The sequence below is a fragment of the Ixodes scapularis genome, unplaced genomic scaffold (genome assembly GCF_016920785.2).
Source record: "Ixodes scapularis isolate PalLabHiFi unplaced genomic scaffold, ASM1692078v2 PGA_scaffold2__306_contigs__length_199485367, whole genome shotgun sequence".
Lineage (NCBI taxonomy): Eukaryota > Metazoa > Arthropoda > Arachnida > Ixodida > Ixodidae > Ixodes > Ixodes scapularis.
Genome location: NW_024609857.1, coordinates 158,236,147 through 158,259,230, shown reverse-complemented (window position 1 = coordinate 158,259,230; position 23,084 = coordinate 158,236,147). Strand labels below are relative to the sequence as shown.

The 23,084-nt window shown below is 46.6% G+C and overlaps 1 protein-coding gene across 2 annotated transcripts in view; it reads right to left on the bottom strand.

The window, feature by feature from the left end:
- Window positions 1–291: 291 nt before the first annotated feature.
- The window catches only part of LOC8041131 (runt-related transcription factor 1), a 144,366-nt gene continuing 121,573 nt past the window's right edge, over window positions 292–23,084 (bottom strand). For both annotated transcript variants that reach the window (XM_029992700.4, XM_029992699.4), the window contains exons 4-6: window positions 7,898–8,083; window positions 3,041–3,258; window positions 292–1,331 (exon numbers count right to left, since the gene is read on the bottom strand). In XM_029992700.4, coding sequence (XP_029848560.3) covers window positions 741–1,331; window positions 3,041–3,258; window positions 7,898–8,083 — 995 coding nt within the window. In that variant the 3' untranslated portion in view covers window positions 292–740. The remainder of the gene's footprint in view (window positions 1,332–3,040; window positions 3,259–7,897; window positions 8,084–23,084) is intronic.

The window sequence follows — 23,084 nt, the reverse complement described above, 5'->3', positions numbered from 1 at the left end:
TTTACAGCCCACCTCCCCCTTTTTTGTGATAAGTCATTCGCAGGCGCTTTAAGGGTATAAGGAACCAAAATAAAATTATATTTGGTCCCTCCACCATACTTATATAAGAGACATCGAGGCGGTGTGGTAAAGCCCCTTAGTTCTAACATGTAGGCAATTTGGCGTGTATTACGCTGAGGTGACAATTCAACCGTATGCCATATTGCAACCGGTATGAGCAGAGACCGTGTTCGAAAAAAGAAGGCTGCCTTTCCGGAAGGTGAAACCAAAACACTGAAGCAGGAACAATCGTGTCTTCCACAAAAAGAAATGTTTTTTTATTTATACGCCAACGTCACCTGGACCATCACACTGCGCGCAATCTTCATTTAGATGCATTTTGTGCCTAATAGTTGTGCACGTAGTCACACATATAAAAATTTATCCTGTAATGAGCGTAGCGCACAAAAACAGATGAAAGATGGGGAAAGAGAGAAAAAAAAAAGTAACGCTTCGATATCCGCGCAGCTTGGAGGTTCCCTAGCACCCTATTATGTACACGTGAGTCCAGCTCCTTCGGTCTTTCCAAGCTGATTCGCGACCGCTCGACCGGGAAAAGAAAACCGCCGACCAATCGTTGCCTCACCGGACCACTTGTCAAGACGGCAAGCCACACGCGCACTCAACCGGAGTCATCCAACACACGCACACACGCACACACACGCAGGTCCCCACGTCGTTGTTTCGTTACACTTTTTGTCTCAGTACGGCCTCCAGAGCGAGGAGTCCGTACTGGTGTGTCCGTTCGTGGTGTTCGTCAGAGGACCAGTGGTCCTTGTGGTACCGCTCGTCACTGTACTCGTCCTGGTGTCCGGGACACTGGACACAGACATGGGCACCGGTAGGGGCGGCGGAGGCGTCGACTTGGTGCCCTGTAAGGCCGGTTTCTTAACGTCCTCACTCGGCGAGACACTCCGGTCACTCTGGTCCGGGTCGTCATGTTGAGACCTCAGGGGCTTCGGAGACGAGCAGCTGACGTCGCTGTCCATCGTGGGCGACGCTGTGGCGCTGCGGTCCGGGGACACGGACTCGTCCTGGCTCGAGTGGATGGTGGCCGCCCGCAGTTCGTGGCGGAGGAGCTGCAGCCCGGGGTGCAGGCCGTGCGGCTGGCCCATGGAGCCATAGAGCTGGGGGTAGAGGAGAGACGGGGCCACAACGGGACCCCAGGCTCCGTTGGGGCCTCCGTAGTAGCCGTGGGGTCCCAGGAGACCGGCCGCGTAGCCGGCAGCCGCGTGCGTGAGGTAGGGCGCCGCCGCGGACGTGGCCAGCAGGCTCCCGGACGTCGTGCTCGGCTGTGAAAAGAACAATGCCCCAGCTTAGTTTTCAGGCATATCAACTGTAAATAGCTGGGGTTGAGATTTTATGCGACGATCGGAAATCAATCAACTGTACTTTTAGTTTTTTTTTGTTTTTTTTCTTTTCTCTTTTAGCTATTAGGGTGAGGAAAAGTAAGCCAAAAATTGTGAAGCATGCATAGCCAGCCAGTTGCCAACGACTGTCAGTTGCTGGGGCCGAGCTGGTCAGTTTGTAACGAGCAGATACCAATTGTACGTCTCTCTAAGCCCTTTCAGTGATTAACTAACCTCGATGTGACTTAGAAAGACATATACAATTGGTAGGGCGTCAGATGAGTACACGACAAACGCATTGTGTCTGCATCTGGTAACTTCATTGCGTATTTCATTGAACAAGAAAGTGAGTGAATATGCCAGCAATATAATTTTGCTACTGAATATTGATTGAATGTTATGAAGGTTTTTTATACTGAAAATCTAAATGTTGGCAATATTTGTGACTAAAAGAATTTACATCCAGATGGTTTAAGTGTTTAGGTAGGCCTACCCTAACTTTCTCGAATGTGAAACAAATGGTTCATGAGCGAAGTCTTCGCGTCTACTATTCCGTGCGGCGTGCAAAATCAAATTATCTCTATTTATAGATGAGTAGCACCAAATCACATGGTACTGCCATTGTAACGTTATACTTGAAACTGCGATATGCGCTGGAATACTGAACTTGTGAGCGTCATGATCAGTGCTTTAGCGCAGCCAACCTATGACACGTTGTACGTAAGAACCAATTGAGCTGAAAAAGTAAACTTGTTTTAACGCAATTAATTTTTTTTTGTATCCGAAAACATGAGTCATAAAGTGAAAAGCCTGCCCCCTTTTTTGTTATTATTATTTCACTTTAAGTATCATAAGAGTAACTTTGGTTAAATAGTTTGTAAATTTAAGTGACGTCGTGTTCAGAATTCGTTTGGAATCTTACACGCTCTGAAAAAGTGTGCGTTCTATGATGAACTGAAAACACCAATCGTTGATCTTGACTTAACTATATTAGTAAAAAGCTCGAGCGTTATGTAACTACAATTGTCATCAAGTCTCGGCAACAAAAACAAAACAAAAAACTTCAACTTCTTACAAGTTATATACCGATTGGACCACTGTAGTGTCACTCGATGCTACTGCCGTCAGATGGTCATACGGTTTTTTTTTTCTTCGGCGATTAATTTGATTAAACGTAGATCATTGAAATGGCCGTCGTCCGAAGCAATTGCGGAGCAGATCACACAAAGAAAATTTATGAGTGTGCAAAAGAATAGGCCACTCTGGTTTCTACTTGAAATCGAAGAGTTTCTTAATAATCTAAATTCGATTTCGACCAATTTCTTTCGAAGTTGGGCACCTATGACAGTGCTTGGAGCCCGGCCGTGGCCTTGCGTAACACCTCCAGATAGCAAGGCCGCAATACTGGATTTTCACGCCATCTATTGGAGGTAAGTAACATTCGGTACGAATGCTGCGTTTGGTTGGGGCTCGTGTTCGACCAGTCCAATGGCGACTCAGCGCTCGTGTCTAATCCCCGCTGACCGCCTTACCTAGAACATTCAGCACTGTGCAGCCTCGCTACCTATAGGAGATGCCGTCGCGGCCGCAACGTGACAGGAAGCAACGTTGAAGAGTCATTGTTCAGTGTTGACTCAATACGAGCGTCTTACCTGGTGCGCGAATCCCGATCCCCCGTTAGAGCCGGCCAGGCCCTGGCGGAGTTCGGAGAGCCTGTCCGACAGGCACAGGTCCACGGCGTTGCCGTAGCGGCCCAGGAGCAGGGGGTCCACCTTGAGCGTGATGTCGGCCACCGGTGGGTCCCCGCCGCCCGCGCTGCTGCCTGTGCCGCCGCCAGGAACGCTGCTGTTCGAGCCGTTAGAGCGCTCACCTGGAAAGAGCCCAACGAAAACCCACATCAGACTTCTGATGTCTCCCCAGTGCAGATAAGAACTGTTGTAAGCAATCTACGACACTCTCCTACAGAACGCGGAATACTGTACATTGCTTGATTGTTATCCAAGAGAAGTTTATATCAAGCATCAAACTTTATTGGGTATTTTACTGCTGCTGTCCCACACCGTTAGTACGAACACGACATCGGCATTTTTTTTTTTTTATGCCAACTCAGTCACACATAACAGCGTCAGACACTAACCCTCGATCAGCTAATTCGGTACACTACATAAGCAAAGCCTTTTATGCTGGCTGTCCGGTAGTAATTGAACCGTCAGACAGAAAGGGAGGAAAAATCCGTTATCGCTCGGCTCGAAGAAACAGCATTGCGCGTGTTCCACTCTTCAGGCCGTCATAATTTTAACACGATAGCGTTAAGTAGCTCGTGACGCAGAAAAACCGATGTCGGTGGCGTGACGCGAAAATCCAGGATTGGTTGATAGGGCCATGACGTCAAAATATATAAATTATTTATAAAAAACAAATTAGACGCCTTATTTAAGAAATGGTATGTGGGGAATATAGTTCTCTATAGATTCTCAGAGCATCCATGTTGCAAAACAAAACTGTAAAACAAGAAAAATCCACTGGAGAGATTCGATGACAGAGCTCGTGACTTTTGTCTCAGAAAGCTCAAGACAAATGCGACTGGTCCAAACGATATAAATTATTATGAAATCCAGCCCTAGCAGACTAGGAACCGAAACAGTGCTGTCAAGTAGGTAAGAGAATAATTTAGTTTGTCGAGTTCTGCTCTTCTACTATTCTTGACGATTGTAGCTGGTAATCATTCCTAAAACTTGCAGCGCAGGCACAAGTCACAATTACGCAACTAAATTTCAAAATGCCTGTATGTTAAATATAAACATATTGCTAGAGGCAAACAGTAGAAAACAAGGACCGATATTAAATTCCGGATGACGGATCGTTTCACATTAATTCTCGTGCCTTTCAGTTTTCTCGGCCAAGTTTCCACTACACACCCACAACGACCGCGTCTTTTGCCAACGACATTTTTTCCCCCTTCATATACGCTTCCATTAAAGACAACTTTGCCGCGGTCATGGCCCTTATAAGTTATAACCCTGTTATCTCTGCAGTGCGGTAATGCCAAAACAAAATCGTAATATTTGCATCGCGCGAAAAAAAAAGAGAAAAAAAACAAAACAAGCAGGGAAGCAGATGAAGCATTAGCAAAAGTTTGAGCTGTACCCTACGCCCCTCTTCCGACTTTTATCGTTTTATTTCTTAAGAATTTAATCAAATTTGAGTGTAGCCTCTCCGAAGAAGACGCCCCACGTACCGTGCGTAAAGCTGCAAATAAGCACCGAATATGGCGCGGTCGAAGGCGCTAATAAGCACTTGGGAAAACTTTACACGCAAAAGACCGTTAACCCTTTGGTTTCGAGGCTATTTCGTTCCCTGGCTTCCTTTGGTTTTCTGTCGTCTGCTGCTTTTTCCTTCTGCTCGCCGTTTCGGGCACTCCAACTCCTGGCTCGCCACCGTGCGGCGCTAACTTCGCGCGCAATTATTTGAACAGGGAATAAGTGATTCGCGAAGTGGCGAAAATAAGTAGAAGTAACGAAACTTACAAAATAAAACGCCCTGAAATAAGTAAGAATGCAAAGAGCAGTCGGCGTGGGTGTGGGGGATCGGTCGTATACCGTGCGCGTTTCCTAATTTAAAATAAGTGGATATCGTTCGCACGTCTCCCGATTGGGGGCGACACCATTGAGTTTAATGACGGTGGCGATAGCGCTGCAGAGCCACAGTTCAGGAGAGTTCTCTCTTTCTCTGTCTCTCGCTCCTTTTTTTCTTTTCTTCTTTTTTCTTCGGTTTGCGCGTATAAATGTGAGTTTTCTTGTTTTCTTTTTTTGCAGTTCGACTTTTATTTTGTGTTTCTTGCTTTTACGGGTGCCCCCGCACAATGTTTCCAGCCCCATGGCCAAGAATTAAGGGTTTTCGAAGGATTCATTTAACTGCGCAAAACGCGAGGAGAAGCTATAACAAAGAGACACAAACAAAGCGCAAAGTAGGAGTTAAGGGAAACCGCCGCGAAAGGTCGGTCGGTCGGTTGGGGGACGTTTGAAGTAAAATAATTAATGAAAGTGGGAAATTGGGAAGGGAGACCCCAATCGAAGTCGAGGTGGCGCGCTGCAGGAAAGATTAAACATCAAGATAAACTTTCTAAGCGCGCAACCTTGTACCGTTCTCCCCTCGTTCTCTTACGCCTCCAGTATTCTTGATACTTTTTTTATGTATCGGTGTGTGTGTTTGTAGGCGGGGGGGGGGGGGGGGGCGGTGGGCAATGAAAATTCGTACAACTAAAGCTAGGTAAACCTAGAAAATGTACTCCTGACTATAAATATCAGCAACGACACATTCTATTTCCGCAAGCGTTCTCGTTCATGAACTAAACCCACAAAAAAGACACCCCCGCTTCGTGATTTTTAGCCTTTGAAAGTGTTTCTTTTAGTTTCTATTCACCTCTATTACAATTTTTAGTGAATCATTTCGCTCTTTCACTTTTGTAGGGTACATATTTTGCGTTATGCCGGTTAGCTTAGCCTTTTTCGTAGTAGAAACTTCTCAACGTGAACCTTTCCAAAAATGAAGCAACAAAAACAATGCAAGCGAGAAACTTTTTTTGCGTTAGTACATGTGGTGAAACAGTGAGGAAACCCCTTTCCGTTTATTCATTTACATTTTGTTTTTGTCCTATTTTGTTGTTCTCGTGAGTTCCTTTCTTCTCATTGTATGTATAAGGTATTTTTCTTCCCCAAGTGCATATATAATTTATTTGATTTGAACACGAGCGCCGTACAGAATCGAGATTGAGACAACGCCAAAAAGAAGGCAGCGAAAGCGCGACCAGCGATAAGCAAAGCGGAAGATATCGAGATAGGGAGAAAGGAAGTGATAAAGCACGATAAAAAATACTAAAGAAAAGGTACACCCCGAGAAGAAGGGTGGCGAGAGTGAGAGAAGTTACAGAGTTTGCGAGAGAAGCAAGCAGCGATCAGAAAGAGTGCGCAGGCGAAGAGGCTACAGAATTCTCAAACCATCGGAAATGAAAGGCCTCCCCCATCTTTCCGGGTTTGGCGCGGATGACGCGCTTGATGAGAAGAAAGCCCCGTCTCGAAAAGAAGAGCTCACAAAAAAAAAAAACGCAAACCCCCTTTTTTGTTATACAAATGCGATGAGAGGCAATTTCATTCGTAACAAAAGCCCAGTTTTACCCTATAGGTGTAGGGACCTAGGGAGGCATTGGAGGTCGACCCGGTACCAATGGAAACGGAGCGAGTGGCTTCTTTTCCAAATGAAATGAGGCCGCTGTTCACCAGCTCCAATTCCTGCCTCGATTCCAATTCATTCGATGGGAGCCACTTCTCAGTACTCTCTCTTTGTATTCCTTGCGTTTTTTTCGGGATCCACTTCTTTGTCCGTCATAATTCCCCTTAGCGGCCTTCGCCCCGATCTCATAGACGAAGATTCGACGCAGAGAAGGCTCCTTAGACTCTGGAAGCATCTTGGCTAGGTTCTTCCCGCGAGCGAATTTTCGCAAGTCGAAGCTGCTCGCTCTCTTCGAATACTTTCGTTTATTTAAATTATAGTATCCATCTTCCCTTGGCCCAGTTTATGCTGGGCGATCAGGTAGCAGAGTCTGCTATGCCCGAGTTCTCTGAAAAGATGTCTCCCGAAAAGCCAGAATGCGGCAGCTGACCTTTCGCGAAAAAATAAAAAAAAAATGCGGCACTGTTGATTTATTTTTTGAAACTAGAAAACTTTGCGTGCTTCCGCTACACCCCAGAGTATCGAGAGACTAAATAACTGCAATCTAGACAGGAGCTCGGAAATGACAAAGCGAAGAACACGCGATGCGGAAGCTTGCGCCGCAGAGCTTCTGGACCACCCTTGGGTTCTTGACTCCTGCTCCATTCGATCCAAGTGAGCACTGTACCAGCGTGCGCTCGTGTATCCCAGCTGCATGACTCACGTTATAAGCACCCCGAGTTAGTAGTCGTACTATACTCGTTAAGTTGCTCATGTAGAGAGTGAACCGGTACCGTCACACCTTTAAAGCAGACCGAAATCCTGCCTCCTGCTGCTGCGCTGCTTAGCACGTTAATCATCTGAATGCGTAGCTCATTTTGAGGTGAAAACGTTCTTCAAGCTTACCCTGCGGAAACGCCAACCCATTGAAGCATTCTTTTTTAATGTGTGCGCATGTTTGGCAGCTATGCAGTAACGCAGTTTTCCCGTTAAGTCGAGGTCGCACTGCTCATACGTCGTGCAAACGACAGTCTGCAGCCACTGCCTGCGGCATGTTTCTTCCTTCAATCACGATCCTGACACGTTGGCCTTATAAAAACTGTCTGCTGTCATGTTCTAAGCATATATACGGACGAAGCAAACACGCGCTCCGTGCATGCTTGAGGAGCGTCAGCAGACGATATTTTCACCATGTCTACAACACACACCGTAATTTATTTTTGTCTTTTTTTTTTGTGTGTGATGTGTGAGCAGTGCGACTGAAGCCTCGGTGCAGCATCCGTCCTTGGAAGGGGGCTCACCGGGGGTCAGCTGCGAGGCTCCGCTGGAGGGACAGGAGGAAGGGGACCCGTCGGGGGGCGGCCCCGCCGACGCGTCCAGACCGAAGGGCGCTGCCGCGAAGGGTCCGGCGGCCGCCAGGTACGTCGAGTAGTGCTGGTAGGGGCCCCAGTGCGGGTCCGTGCCCAGGTGCAGGACTTGACCGGGGTCTGCGTCGGGAACGGGACCATCAAACGTAAATGGTGAGCTCTTGCCACGCACGCTTCCAACGTGGCAGCTTAGAATTTGAGATTCGCTAATGTAAAGACTAAACGGTTTTTTTTTTTTTCGGTTTAGATTCATTTTTTTGCCGGAAGAGAACCTCTATGCGCCGTTTCGCCTTACATTGTACGAGAGCGGACGCTGCAATGGACCTTTTTCCAGTTAGGAGTGCCCCATGACGGTTTCGCCGCCTACTACAAATGGAGGGCAACCGGACTCGCCTTCTCCCGGGTCTAGGCCAACTCGTCGAAAGTCCACTCGTCGACGGCCAACTCGTCGGCGGCCCATTCGTCGAATAGGCCAATTCGTCATAGGGCAATTCGTCGAAGGAAAACTCGTCGAAGAGACCAACTGATCGCCGCTGTTTCAAAGCCATAAATATATAATTTTTGTCCTGAAATTTTAAATAAAACTCCTGCCCTATAGTAATGCGTAATATCGCCGCACGGTAATAGACCTCCAGTGTGCTCTTTCTTGTCGAAGATAACAACACTCAACAACAACAACAACACTACGTCGCGCGTGTATCTCAGGGGCGCGTGTTAACCAACCCGTCCTAGAGTTCCTGTATGGGCTCCCTACGGGAGCCAGAGTTACGAGTCTGTTTTCCACGAGCCTCCGCGTTGCTATTCGCCGAGATCCGATCACGTGAGGAGCCGGATCAAATGCCGTGCAGGAAAGCAGACGTTGCGCGCGCCTCGCCGTACGTTCCCCTGCTTTTGAGCGCGCCGCAAGCCTCGAAGGCGCGGCGCCGCTATTCGCCAAATTCAGTCACGTAAGGAGCAGGATCAACTTGAAATGCAGGAAAGACGGCGCTACGGGGATGAACGCACAACTCTGGCTCCCGTAGGAAGGCTATACAGAAACTCTAACCCGCCCACCCGTTCACGCCACTTCGCGGCGATAGTCTGCGGCGGCTTATAACAGAAATGCTAACCCACCTGGCCCACCAGTTACGCCGCTTCGTGGCTACAGTTGGCGGCGGCTCGTTACAAAAAGTAAAAAAATAATAATAAAAAGGACGATTCTGAAATCAGCATTTCTTAACTTGTTTCAAAATACTGTACCGCATTCACCCTCTTGTGATTTTTCTTTCCGTCTTGTAACCTAAGGAGGGCGCAGTCTCTGGTCCAAATAGAAATAAACATTTAGGTCAAAAGATAACAAGGAACCACGAACTTTTACCACGGAACGTCATTCAACCTATTCGACGAATCGCCCTTCGACAGATTGCCCCTTTCTACAAGTTGCCTTTCGACGAACTGCCCTATTACGAATTGGCCTACTCGACGAATTATCCGTCGACAAGTTGGCCGTCGTCGAGTTGGCTTTCGACGAGTTGGCCGAATCCCCCTTCTCCCATAGGAACAGATTAGTGTCGCAAGAAGACAGTGCCTCCCAAAAATGGCGAAAGGACGGTCAAGGTCAAGTGGAAAGGGTGTGCGCGTGCGCAGACGCTTACTGGAAAAAGGTCCATTCACCGGAACAAACCCAGAGCTCGTGCGAGTCATGTGAGCTTCGGGTGAGGGAAGCGACGACCAAAGCCTCAAGCATAGCCTCTTCTATTCTCACAAAGCCTGGCAGTTCGACGAAGGAGCCATAGAGTGCTCGGTCGCAGATTTGGAGCGCGAGGGTCTGGTAGCACAAAGCATCAAGAGCCATTTCTCGGGAAACCTGGACGTCTGCCCACAGCTTCTGCAGCGGCGAGGACCCGAAAGGCACTTGTTCGCTCAGGTGCAGTGTATTTCGGCGTTTCGCCACAGCGGGGCGCCAGTCACGTGTCTCTCCTCTCATCCGTTGTCAGCCGTTACACCTTTTTTTTTTATCTCGCAACTACTGCAAAACCTGCGCTCTAGTCAAATGCAGTTCTAGGTTTACCGTATAGATGGCGCCAGTGTGCCAGTGTGCTCTCTCATCATAAAATATTTTATTTTAAGGCATTGGATGAAGACGCAAATGTGTGAACGGGCCGTAGGAGTTCCACACCATAGCTGATTATGGGCATCCAAGATCTGACCAAAGAGTGACGCATATGAAACTATGAGATTCGTCAAAAAAAGGCAAAGCAAATTTAATAAACTATCGCCTTCTGCGAAGATCAAGTGGATTAAATGGCAACGATATTAATATTGTACTGGTTAAGATAGCTCACCGCCAGGACAGGTTGGATGTGGCTTCGCCTATAGCTCAACAAAAGAAAGCGGGCGGTCATTTTAACAGACAGGTGAGAGACCGTGAACCGTCTCGTCATGTCACACAGGATGCCTCTTCGGTGTTACGGGAGCTGAAACTTCTCTCGTATGAAGGACCTAAAGGCGACTGCAACCTGGATGTCTGTGCATGCTAATTTAACGCCATCAACCTCCCTTTCCAATCCCTTAAACAATTCAGCAGCCACACTTAAGACCGCTTATGTGTAGAAATGCGAAAGCATTCCTACAAGCAGCGTGCCACGTCTTCCTCTTTACAAGTTCCTTTTTCCGCCCGGTGACATCACGCTCCCCCCACTGCGCAGGCGCGGCGAACCCCGCCGGCTTCACGACGGCTTCCGTTACGAGGCATCTGCGTTGTTGTGCTTTTCTTTGTGTTTTATTTCTGAGGCGCTCCGCTTCGACCTTGTGCGGCGCTTGCTTAATGACGTATTTTTATGGCCATCTTTCGGGCACAACGCCGACGCCCTTTCGTATAACAGGACAAGTGACGCTTACGCCTTCATAACACACGGCCGCAAAACGTACAGAGGCCTCAACTTCGTACAGTCGCGCCACAAATGTGCAACCCCTGCGATATGTCCCGTTGCTAAAGAGCAGCTTCCTAGCAAGTTCATCGGGTGTACTTGTCCGTGGCTCATAATTTACGACGAAATAAAAGAAAGCCAAAATTATCAGCAGCCCTCGTCTTCGGTCTACGTGAATTCCGCTTTCCCCAGAGGGCGCCTTCTTTACTTTGCTCGCCTCTGTCTCTCTTCTAATCCGAGACGAATTTGCTACGGCCTTCGTATCGGCGGTGAGCACCACCGAAGCCTCCCTTATCTCTCCGGTCCAACGACGGTGCGCCAACATCGAAATTTTTGACACGTTTACGCTACATACGTCGTCTCTGATGCATCGCCTTCCCCTAGTCTTCCATCCGCCGGTTGGCCCCCCCAGATAATAATCCTCTTCCACACGGGCACATTTTCCCGCACCCCCCCCCCCCCTTTCTCTCTCTTTTTTCTTTTTATGCGCGAGTATTCCCGTCGTATTTTTGTATTTTTAGTTCCTAGTTACCTTCCTCCCCTTGGCGCTAATGATAATTTTTATTAATGCCGCCTTTTCCCTCCGAATACCTTCCTCGAAGTTGTAAGAGAGGCGTTGGTGTAAGCCGGGAGTCCGCGGCAACGATCGGTGCTACCTCGCTCGCCCTTCCACTTCCTTCTCTTCCGTTTTTCCTTCCTTCCGGCAGCCACCCATCCACTTTCTTGCCCGCGAGCGCGCGTCAAATTATTTAGGATTTGAGTTGCCCGCGCGCATGAGCAAAGGGAGGAGCCCGTGTTTCGCTAAACCCTACCCCTAGGCTACATCGAGCCTTTTTGTCTCGCCTGCCGCCGCTGCTGTTCTGGCAGGGTCGTTGTTTTCGCGACGTTGGCTGCTTGACTAGGATTTGTTTGTTCATCGCGGGGACGTGCGGCTGCGTGCGCGGGATGGAAAAGGCGTTTGCTGAACTCTGTTTATTCGTGTGCATGCGTGTGTGTCTGTGTGCGCGCTTAGATGCAGGCACCTTTCAATCGTGTTTTACAGCGGTAGGCAGCGTGTATGTGGTCTGCCATTTTTCTAGCTTTTATCACAGTTAAGGATCTTATTGGTGGATCCAGCTAAGCGGAAACCAAGCCGTCTGCTTCTTGCGGGGGGGTTGCGGTGACATCGTAAAGACGCCGTGTTCTGACTGGCTTTGATTGGAAGGATAGTGGATAGACCCCAACGCTAGCTGCCTTAAGGTCTACCCACAATCCTTCCTATCGAGCCAATCAGACCTCGGCCACGTTATGACGTCACCGCAACCACTGCGTAAGAAGCGTACGAACTTGCGCTCGGCATACACAAGTAGGTACTGAACTGTAACATCTGCAACGTTGTATCACAGGGCAAGATCCGCTATGACAGTGAAAGCCCGAAACATAGTAAGGGAAAGAGAACAAGCGTAGTCAAACGTTCAGCTCATAATATACGGTAGCTACAATGTTTTCTACGCTTTAAAACAGAAAGAACAAAAATGGCACTTGCACAAAGAAATTTTTAATTTTCCCTGAATCTGTATCCAGATGGTAGATTTCACTTTTTAAAATATCCAGGCGTAGTTCTTTTCCTTTAAAAAAAATGAGACCAACAAACTCGCCAATGTCAACGGCGTGCGTTTCCGCAGACGACGGAATTAGCGATAAGTGAAACTTGTGGCGCCATGTTCCGATAGGCGCAGGGAGTAGACGACGCACTCTGTTGCTTTCTTGTTGCACCCGCCCGATTCGCAGACCAAGTTATAAAATGCCAGTTCCTTTTAAATCCACAATTGTGGCACGTTTCTTTCAGGCAGCGCCCGCAACGGCGAGCGCAAGCGCATCAAATGTAAAAACGTGAAGTTCGATTCAAGGCGCTGTTTACTTTTTCGTCAACTCGGTCAGAGTGCACGCAACTGGCCTGATTACCTCTCAAAGCTCCATTGCGTCGCCGTGTACTCGGAACTACAGACGTCGCTAATTACCCCTACACAATGCGCTAATGCCTCCCCGTTCAGATTTTTTTTTTTTTGTGTGTCTGTTGTTCCGCCTCTTTCTTTCTCTAATCGTTGGTTGGTGTTCATGTCCCTCCACAACCGAGCTCTTCTTACGAAAGCCGAAATCGCAAAGTGAGCTAACAACCCTGGTCGGTCGGTCCCGATCGTCTGCTACGCTCGTTCGTCTGCTAAGGAAGAAAAATCCGAGCGGCACACCGAAAGGGATGTCCTCATTGCCTAAAGAGGGGAACCGCCAGCGCTGAAAAGACCAACGCTGCGGCACAAGAGGCATTAGGAAGCACGAAGAGCTGAGTGTTGCACATTTCGGTGTCTGCTCTGCTTCTCGAAGTTCTCATCGAAGTTCGTTCCCTCCGTGTTAGATTTTTTTTTCTTGTTTGGTTTCGGCGAAAGTTCTCTTGGTCAGACCTCTCCGTCGGCTAGTTTGTTTTCATGTTACGTCACCTGCTTTTTCTGCCTTTGCGTTTTTGGCCGTACTTGACTGCGTTCCATCAGAGTGCTATCAAATGAATACGAGAAAAAACGGCCGCCTTTTTTTTTTTTTACGAGAAGTGTGTTACCAGGTGGCAAAGTATGAGGGTCTTTTGCTGCTGTTCGTTGCATTCCGGTTGAGAACATTGCCGAATTCATTTCAGAGATGAAGCCGAGAGTTTTCTAACCTACCCTCTTACCAAATAGAAGAAGTATATACAGATGAAGTGCTCGGTGTATGCTCTATTTGTTGAAAATAATTTGCCTGAAGCTTCAAACTCTATCGCGACGGCAACTAATCGCATTGCCACAAAGCAGAAAGGAAAAATGTTGCATCGTATTAAGTATTTTTAATATTTTCTGCACCACGTGGCAGCACAAGCTGACAACCACGACTAGAGAGCCTGTAATACAGGGAGTTTCCGACTGCCCGATCGGGATTACGTGGTTTTTGGGCCGCGTTTTCAATGTGTAGACCGAGTCGTCTGCTTCTTGCTCAGGAGTTGCGGTGAAGCTCTGATTGGCTCTGGTTCAAGGATAGTGGGTAGACCTCGAAGCAAGTTGCCTTGAGGTTTACCCACTATCCTTCATTCAGAACCAATCAGAGCTCGGCGTTCTGACGTCACCTCAACCCCTGCAAAAGAAGCAGACGAACTTGCGATCCGCATACCAGCTGCGCGAACTGCCGAAAGCATAGATCGTCTGCAAACGTCTTCACCTTTCCTCCTGCTTTCCTCCTAACCCTGCGAAAACGCTGCGCATGCGCTGTGGCGACTAATCTCCGCAGGAGGCGTCCGACATTAAATTACAAACGCTCCCCTGATCTGAGGTGGACCTTCTCTTCAATCGAGGCTCTCTAATTACGACGTAATGATGCGAACGAACTTTAAAGGGCATTATCACGCTTAAAAATGAACAAAATACATAATAAATTATATGATTTGCATTTATTTACACGTGTCGCCTAATTAAAAAATAAGCTAGAGTAGGGGTGGTCAGTGCTAAAGTTTATCATTCCAACAACCTACGCACACGTCCGCGTGGTATCTTTTAATTTCTACTTATTTTAAACATCTCGAAATTAAACCTCTGGAGGTACGATACTCTTATCCATTTTATTTTTCTTGCGTTCCTTACTTCATAATATTGGGCTCTTGCAGAGAGTTCGTTCGTTCCGGGTTTCTTAACGGCGAGTTCAGCGAACATAGCGACGTTGCTACCACTAATAGTAACAAATCGTGCTCTCCGCCGTGCGACGTCCAACCACCCAGAAGACAAAAGATCCATGAGTATCTCTCCCTCCCGACCTGTTCTAGTTAGAAAGCGAGTGTCGAACGAATCAAAAACACAATTCAAAGCCCCACAAAAAATAACACATAATAAAAACCGCGATGATAGGAACAAACTAACCCCTCACTTCCTCTTTCCCAAACTCCAGCAATACTTCAACGAAACTGAGTTCGCTGTTCTCTCTCTCTCTCTCTTCCTATGATCTCCTCTCCTTCTACAGGACTCTTCTTTCTCCCCTACCGCTGTAAAGAAAGTCATTTTGCACAACTACAGACAACGCGACAAAATGGCTACCACTCCTTGGTTTCCGACAAGTGTGACCAAGCAACCAAAATTTCCCATCTGCCGAAGCCAGCCGAAAAAAAAAAAAAAAAAAAAAAGTGTAGCTACACAAACAATTATAAAAAAACAAAAAGTATGGAACGCAAACTGAGGCGCAAGATGGGGGAAAAGTGAAAGAGGGGATGAAATAAACCTAGAGCGAAAGTAGAAAACTATAATGGGAACAAAGGAGACGTTAAGTTTCAATTGGAGCGAATGAAGACTAATAGACCCTCCAGGGTTTGGTGGCTCTGCCGGCGCTATTGCTACGTAGAGTCTATCTGCCCGACTCGTTCCAACACAAGAGACACAGCGTGCTTTCCTCTTCTGTTTATTGAGAAAGGAAACTCAGGTAATTTGATTTTAAGGACCGTGATCTATGTACTGCCACCTCTTTCTTATATTGTTTATATTTTCTTGCGACGTTGTTAGGCCGAGTGTCTACAGGGAAGGAGAGAAAGCGTGGGAGACAGAGCGTTTTTTTTTTTCTACATTCTAGCTATGGTCACCCGGTCATTCTATCAAGGGGGCTTGATTCTGCTTTTTAAGACTCCGATCCCACGGCGGTCATCTTTAACGGCTACAAAATAGTTTTAGTTTATTTTAAAAAATTAAAATTACATATTCAAAAGTAGCTTTCCTAGCATATCCAAGGTGTTCTTGGAGATTGCAGAAAAAGCTGCTACGGTCCTATATTATAATTTGAATAGATAATTAACGAGTAAATATTGCCTTGGGGTTCGTTTTTCTTTTCTTTTTTTTTTTTCATTAACACTAGAGTTAGTACGGCCATCATTTTACATCGTATAGTTAACGTTATAATAAAGAAATGGACGAAAGCTTTTTGGAAAATCTGTTTTAAAGTTTGTTTTATAAAATGAGTAGTTTAGGCTATCCGAAGGTTCATTTCTAAAATACTTCAAAAAATAGAAAGTTTGAAAAAGCTCTTTTTTCCATTTTTTTGTTATAACTTTTAACATAGAGCATTCGAAACAAAAATTATCATCGTCTTAACGTTAACGTTAAAGGAGAAATATACGAAACTCATGTCAATCCTTAAAAGAATAATTAATTAATTAAATGGTTAAGCTATGACTTATCATATTTCACCTTCGAATGCCCAGAAACAAAAAAGGGAGAATTGTGTTAACGGGGTCAGTTTTGAATATTTGATCTTACATTTCCTCCGGTAAATTAAATACCGTTTTGTAGCTATTCGAGTCGGTTGTCGTGAGGCTGGAACCTTAAAGTCTCAGGCTCGGCGATAATTGTTTCCTAAGGCAAGGCGCTTGAACCACGCGCGGTCGTCGAAGTGTGGCACGGCTAATTGGGGTACTGATGTTCTAAATGTATACTCAAAAGCCATCAAAAGTGAAATATTGTTTCTTCTACCAGACTTTGTATAACTGACTAGACTTTTAACAGGCCCGAAGACAATAATGTGTCAGATGTTTTACATATAAGTTGGTTTCTAGCTGATAAATTTAAAAAAAAAGTGATGGAAATGACTCTTGGGATGTTGTGGCGTCTCCGACCGCATTTTTAACTTTGCGCTTTCGACAGAATGTGGTCAGGTGTTACGTACCCATTCGGGCTAGCTTTATTCTGTGAAATCTCAGCTTTAGGAGCTGTCATAAAGTAGGAGGCCCAATTTCTGAAATTTCCCATGTTTCTTTTTTTCTTTCTTCAGTTAACCAATCTTGTGCAACAGCGAGAAAGTCTAATAAGATTATACACTGCGTGTTTATGCATGTTCCGAGCAATATGAAATGTTGACGTATGCGTCTCTAAAGGGCGCTACGTTGCTTTAGAAATAGATAATGTTTTTTTATATGCTGCTTTACTGGTTGATGTTAAGTGCTGGCATGCTGATCCACATTTGGCAAGTTTGAATTTTGACCGAGGCATCTATTGCGATGAAGGCGACGTGCATATGCATGTGCTTACAATGGGATATTGTATGCACATCAAATATTTCCAACTGACACAAATGATGTAACCCTTTACTTGTACATGAACTCAAGAAAGCATTTTGCGTCGCATCGTTTTTACATGGTCCTTTGGATGGGTGTACGTAAGATGTGAACAGGTTTCCAATGTGCCTTTGTATTAATAAGTGAAACTACATTTTGATCGCCTTCCCGTGGCTGTAGTCGAGATTGCCGAGAGCTCCGATTTTTTAGTTGTTCTTTACAATTATTTTTTGTATCCTCTATAACTTCCTTGTTAAATGAATTTGTTTATTTGTGTATTGTTTCTCATATATTGTGTCCTCTTTAATACTAGTTAGATATATTTGTTGTTGTTTTTTGTATATTGTTTCTTTGCCCCCCCCCCCCCCTTTTCTCTTATGCCTTTGGGCCCTGAAGGGTATGAATAAATAAATAAATAAAAATAAATAAATCGAGACAAATATGTAGCACAAGAAAATACAAACAGTGAGTGGTCGTTGTAAATTGCCAACAGAACTAGTCGGCGAAATATCACCAAAAGAAGTTGTTTTGTAAAGCGATGGAGTTAATTCCTACTCAAATGAAACCATGAAATGCTGAGTCATTAGTAATTTTAGAAGTTTGAACCTCGCAGTATTTTTCTAATTTAAGGGAACAAAAAGGGGGGGGGGGGCGGTATTGTTGTACCTAATTTAATGCTTCTTAACTACTTAGGTGTGTACCGCACAATATTTATATCACGTAGTAATACATCCAATTGCCCCGGGCATATGAGAAAATTTTCGAAAATAATCTTGATAGAAGGAGTACTCGAAAGATGAGCAATAACAGGAATATGTTGCTTAGTTTTTGTTGCTGCTCATTCACTCCTTGACTTGAAAGACAGTAGAATCAAGAGAGTCCTGATAGTGTAAATCAACATTCCCTGTCCCTCTTATCTGCATTATTTATCCGGAAACAATCAAAATAGATTTAATTCAATTTACGTCATACTCATAAAACTTCTAAGAAAAACATTTCGGGGTTGTTGAAGACAACTCTAAGCACATAACATTCGCCTAAGGAGCGTCCCCATTTTGGTCAGAACTGGTTACTTACTCCTCCCAGCTCGTCTTCCTCTTTTGTTCCCCCCTCATCGTCCCGCGAAGCGCAATCTCGCGCCGTTCACGAGAGTGGCTTTGCCGTCCGTCTCGATATTGCGTATATAAATGTCTCCGGCGCCGATACGGGGTGCCCCGTCCTCCCGTCCCTTCTCGGCGGGAAGCCCTTAGCGCCGGTGACAGAAGCGCCCAGCTTGACAAATGTACCGCCAGATGTCTCGCCCTTCCCCGGCAAGAGTCCTCCCTCCTCCCTGAGTAGCGTCAGCCAGCCCCTCACTGCCTTCATTTTTCCTCAAACGCTGCCCCTCGCAATGCATGGCGATCAAAAAGAAAGCATTCTCACTACTACACCCTTTCCCGTAAAAAAAAAAAAGGCTTCGCGCACACGTAAAAAGAAACATGAAAAAAGAGAAAGAAGCAGGCAGCTAAGTATATAAACAGCTGGAAAAATCGGGGTTGCCGAAAGAGAGAAAAAAAAAAAGAAATGGGGAAAAACAAAACAGGTGTCAGGCAGGGGAAAAAAGGGACGCTAAAAAATACGGTAGACGGCGCCGAGTGGGAGGAGCGCCACCGTGCGCTTGGTTTGGGAACTAATTGAGCAGACCATTTCTTCGCCCCGGGACGCAAGTGCTTTTAAAGGAGGCGGGGAGAAGTTGTTGTGTACGGCCGTCTAACCGTGTGCCTATGCGTCTTCCCCATTGCTCGTTCTGTTGGTGTGTATTATGTACCGGAGCGAGCTGGTGTAGCGGTGTAGACCGACTCCCAAGGATGTGCCGCCTAGAATGTCGTTCGCTGCCAAACAAAAGCACCGCTCGCATTCGTTGTGGCTGTATCTGCCCTAAGGTCCTTTGAACTCGCAAAAGGTCGCAGCCTAATGCGTAGCAAGGTGATTGCCCGATAAATACTTGCAGGACATCAATTCCGAAAGGATTTTCACGCGTATAGCTGGCATAAGTCATGTTGGATGTATCTCATGTCGTCTATAGATTCAGTGTGTGTGCGTGCGTGTGTGTGTGTGTGTGGCATACATAGCTTTATTCGCGTAATGAGATGCGCTAAGGGTGGATATCGTATACAATAAAATGGGAACTGTGTCTGGTACGGTGTTTAGTCTTTTTGTCGCATGAAAGGCAAATGAATACACGCTATGTGCGCGTTATTAAACGTGTCATAAAGTTAGCGAAAAAATTGACCTTGTTGGGCCCAAGACGTGCCTAATATTTTAAACATTGACCTGACATACAGCTCCCTAAACATGACGCCCTATATCACTGTAAAAAAAAAAAAGAAATCCGTTCTTTAAAGGTTCGTCGACGCCCCGAGAACCCTTTCAGCTCGTGAAGAACAGTTCCGCCTCAAGCCCTATCGCCCCCAGGCGCACTAGAAAGGAAACTGAGCGACGAAGAACTATTTCGCATCGAAAAAGGAACTTAAAAGAATCCCGTATAGATTTTTCACAAAACCCCTTTTTGAGGGAGCTAAAGAAAAAAAAAAAAATTACACCATCTTCCCGAGGGGAACCATGGGGTGATGCGGAGTCGCTTGCTTCGTACGTTTACGTTGAACTTCACGGTCCCGAACCTCAGGTTCTGCTGCTCGACGTTCACGAACCGCCGCCGCTTCACGTTGTCGTAGTTCAGCATCCGCCGCTTGACGTTGACGAATGGACGCCGCTTCTCGTTGCCGTAGTTCAGCGTCTGCCGCTCGCTTCAAGCGTTTGCGCTCAGCGTCGCGTGCCCTTCGCTGCGCAGCTTTGTCTTCAGTGGACGTAGCGTTGCTGTTAGTTTGTGGGGTGGTGCTGACGCTTGCTTGCGCCAACCCACTAACTGACGGGACTGTTGCTTCCATCACACTTCATCGGAAGAACGGAGTGAAGTGGAGTCAACAGCGGGTGAACTGAACGCGCGCAGCGCGCTACCGCTGCTTATATTCACACTTGAAGGAGAGTAGACGAGAGGAGGAGAGTTGCGCATGCGCGCGCGGTGTGAGTAGAAGCGAACGCACGCGAAGTGCACGCAGCTGGTAGAGAGAGAGCGGAGAGAGTAACGCGCAGCTGTTGGAGAGAGGGAAGGAGGAGAGTTGCGCATGCGTAGTGTGAGTGCGGACTACGACGCCGCGGGACACAGACCCGAGCAAGAGATGCTCCGCATCTAAAACTTATTAGGGTGCAAAATATGGACAAGCCAAAGAACACTCAGAAGATCTTTTACGACCAGTTTTTTTTTTTTTTCCAGAGTATAGTGCAACTATGTTCATTCAAGTTAAACAAAACTTGCACATACATAACAACCCACACCACCAAGAAAATATTTAAAAGAACGATGATACACATGAAGAAGCACTGGCACGCACCTGCACGCCAACTCGTCTTGCGGTTCATACACATGAAAATAAGCACGAAAGCTCACACACGCGCGGTCATACACAGGCTCCGAATGCAGTGCGCATGGCTCAACGCAACACCAGGACGCCCGATCGTGAAGACCGCCGGTTGGCAAATCTCTACTCCTTATACAGGCATGCACCGACCACGACACACGCTTACCTCCTAGTAATAACCGCAGACAAAAAGAAAAACAATTTATTCCCCTCTTGTGAAATAAAAAACCGAGCAAAAACAAAAAAAAAGTCCGTCGGCTCTGATTCTTCTAACCTTATTTGTGAGTACACGCCCGCCAGCACCACCTCACACCCTCACACCTTCTCACCGAACGCGTTGTTTCCAATCTCTCCGCCATATATATATATATATATTTGTTTTTTGCGCTTGGCGATTGCCATGGTCACGGAAGAACAGTTGCGCAGAGAAGAAGCAATACTAAAGCCGGTACACCGCGGGGGGTGAGGGAAGCATCATCACCATTTCCCAGGAGTCCACAAGTCTCAGCGGCGTCAGTCAGGCACCCCCGACTCGCGCTCGAAACGAGAGGAAATCAAAATCAAAATACTCCCCAACAAATGCGCTGTACGGGCATCCCCGAGGTACTGCCGTCAGCCACCATATCGTCCCCCTAATAACAGCTAGAGAAGATAGGAATACGGGGGTAGCTCCATCATAAGTTCCACCACAACACACGGTATTCGAACTCTCTGGCTGAGTGTGGGCTCCCCGGTCGGATGATGCGAAGAGCGTTTTTCTGTGTCCTCGTTGGCCGCTATAATTACATTCAGTGCTGGGATGGGGAGACGAGGTATAAGTAATCACGGCTGGGCATGTTTTTGTTGTTGTTGTTTTTTGTTTTTTTTAGCACTTATACGCATTATGTATGCGTTGCGTGATATAAGACGTTCGCTTGTTCAGTGTATAGCTTCGAAACGACAACCCCAAAATGGTCTTGTCGTGCAGTCTACCTTTGATCAGATTTCAAGTACTAGACTACAACGGATAGGCTAATGTGTCGGTTTCATGTCAGTATGGTATAATCTTTTACAGATATTATCTGAGAGTAAGTTACATTTTGACTCATACCCTGAGTTCTTTCGCGTTTCAACATCTTTTACTTCTTTTTTTTTTTTTTTTGCGGGGATGAATTTTGCGCATAATTAACAAAAAATATCTGGCAAGTTAAATATTTAGAGGAACGCAGGTTTAGGGAAAAATAAATAGAAAACTTAAAACAAAAAAAAAAATCTTTTTTTTTGTGCTAGCCAAACGAAGATAGTTTGTATTTTAAACTGCTTCTGCCACTCATTACTAGATAGAATGTTCTTTCGCGTTTACTCCGAAATCCCAGCGATACATATCCCACATTTAATTTATATGAAATATTTTGTTCCAGAAACTTTTAGGTCTGTAACAGGGCCCTTCGCATCTCTGAAACTTAAGGCAACCATCTTGAACAAGGCGTTAGTTCAACCAGTAGATGGCGACACGCACCCGCGGGGTGTAAAGCCCCTCTATCCTGGGAAAAGTGGCGCCCTTCATTGTTGCAGAAATGCTCGAGGCACGTGCCGCGCGCCAGTTCTGGGAAATTCATGGCGTCTGAAATCCAGCTCAGTGCTGCGCTATTAGCGCCGAGATGTTTCGGTGGCGCCCTCTTATTGTTTCCCTCCGTGACGTCACGACTGGCATTTGCCTCGCCGTGACGTCACCAGTTGTTATTCTGGCTATTTACCATCGGGTGCGACGGCGAGTTCGATGGTGTGTTTAAAAAGCACAGTAGAAGCTAGGAGCCATCGCAATCCGAAACTAACACCGTCAAAGTTGACAATCTGGAAGTGCTCATATGCTCATGGTCTGGCCAATCGTGGAAAGCTGACCGCAGCGACGCTTTTGGTCGCGCACATCGCTAATACTCCGTTTCACGTTATGCTGTACCGCAGAGAAGGCTAGAAGCGCGAGCTCATAGCGTTGGCAGCTGCCCCTAATGCACGAGAGCTTGTGCCGCCGAGATGTGCCCTATAGCAAGGAGCTCGCGCTTGTAGCCTTTCCTGCGGTACATCATAAGGTGAAACAGGGTATAGCTGCGCTGTGCCGCCATGATCTTCCCAAGGCCTGCACGTTGCACGTGCCTCGTGCATCGACGCACCGTGCACTACCTTTGAAACATGAAGGGGATTTAGTGGGGTGGCCGAAACATTGGTTCACGGTGGGATGGCTCAAGCACCAACACGTTCCCCTCGTGGCCTTGCTGGCGTCGCTGCCAGCTGTGCTCAGCTGGCTCAAGTAGCATGGCCCAGCAAACGCATGTACACGGGAATGCCAGACTGGGTACAAATTGTTCTCTGATATAGGGAGATGCGGTTCGGCGGTCGTCACGGGCTTTCGCAATAAATCTTACCAAGGAGGAATCAATTGTTGCTTGACGTGTCAATATTCTATCAATGAAAATTTCTTCTGCAGGAATGCACGCTCAGTAGACTCAATCTTCCAAGACACCATTGGAAGCGGACGTCAAGTAAATTGCTTCGCGATTTACGGTACTTACTTCACCATTATAATGACGACTGAAAAGTGACGTCACGAAATATTTTGTTTCACGGTATCCGGAAGATGTTGCAAAGGTTGTTACATTATAGGGGGGGGGGGGGGGGGGGGTTCCCAGAAA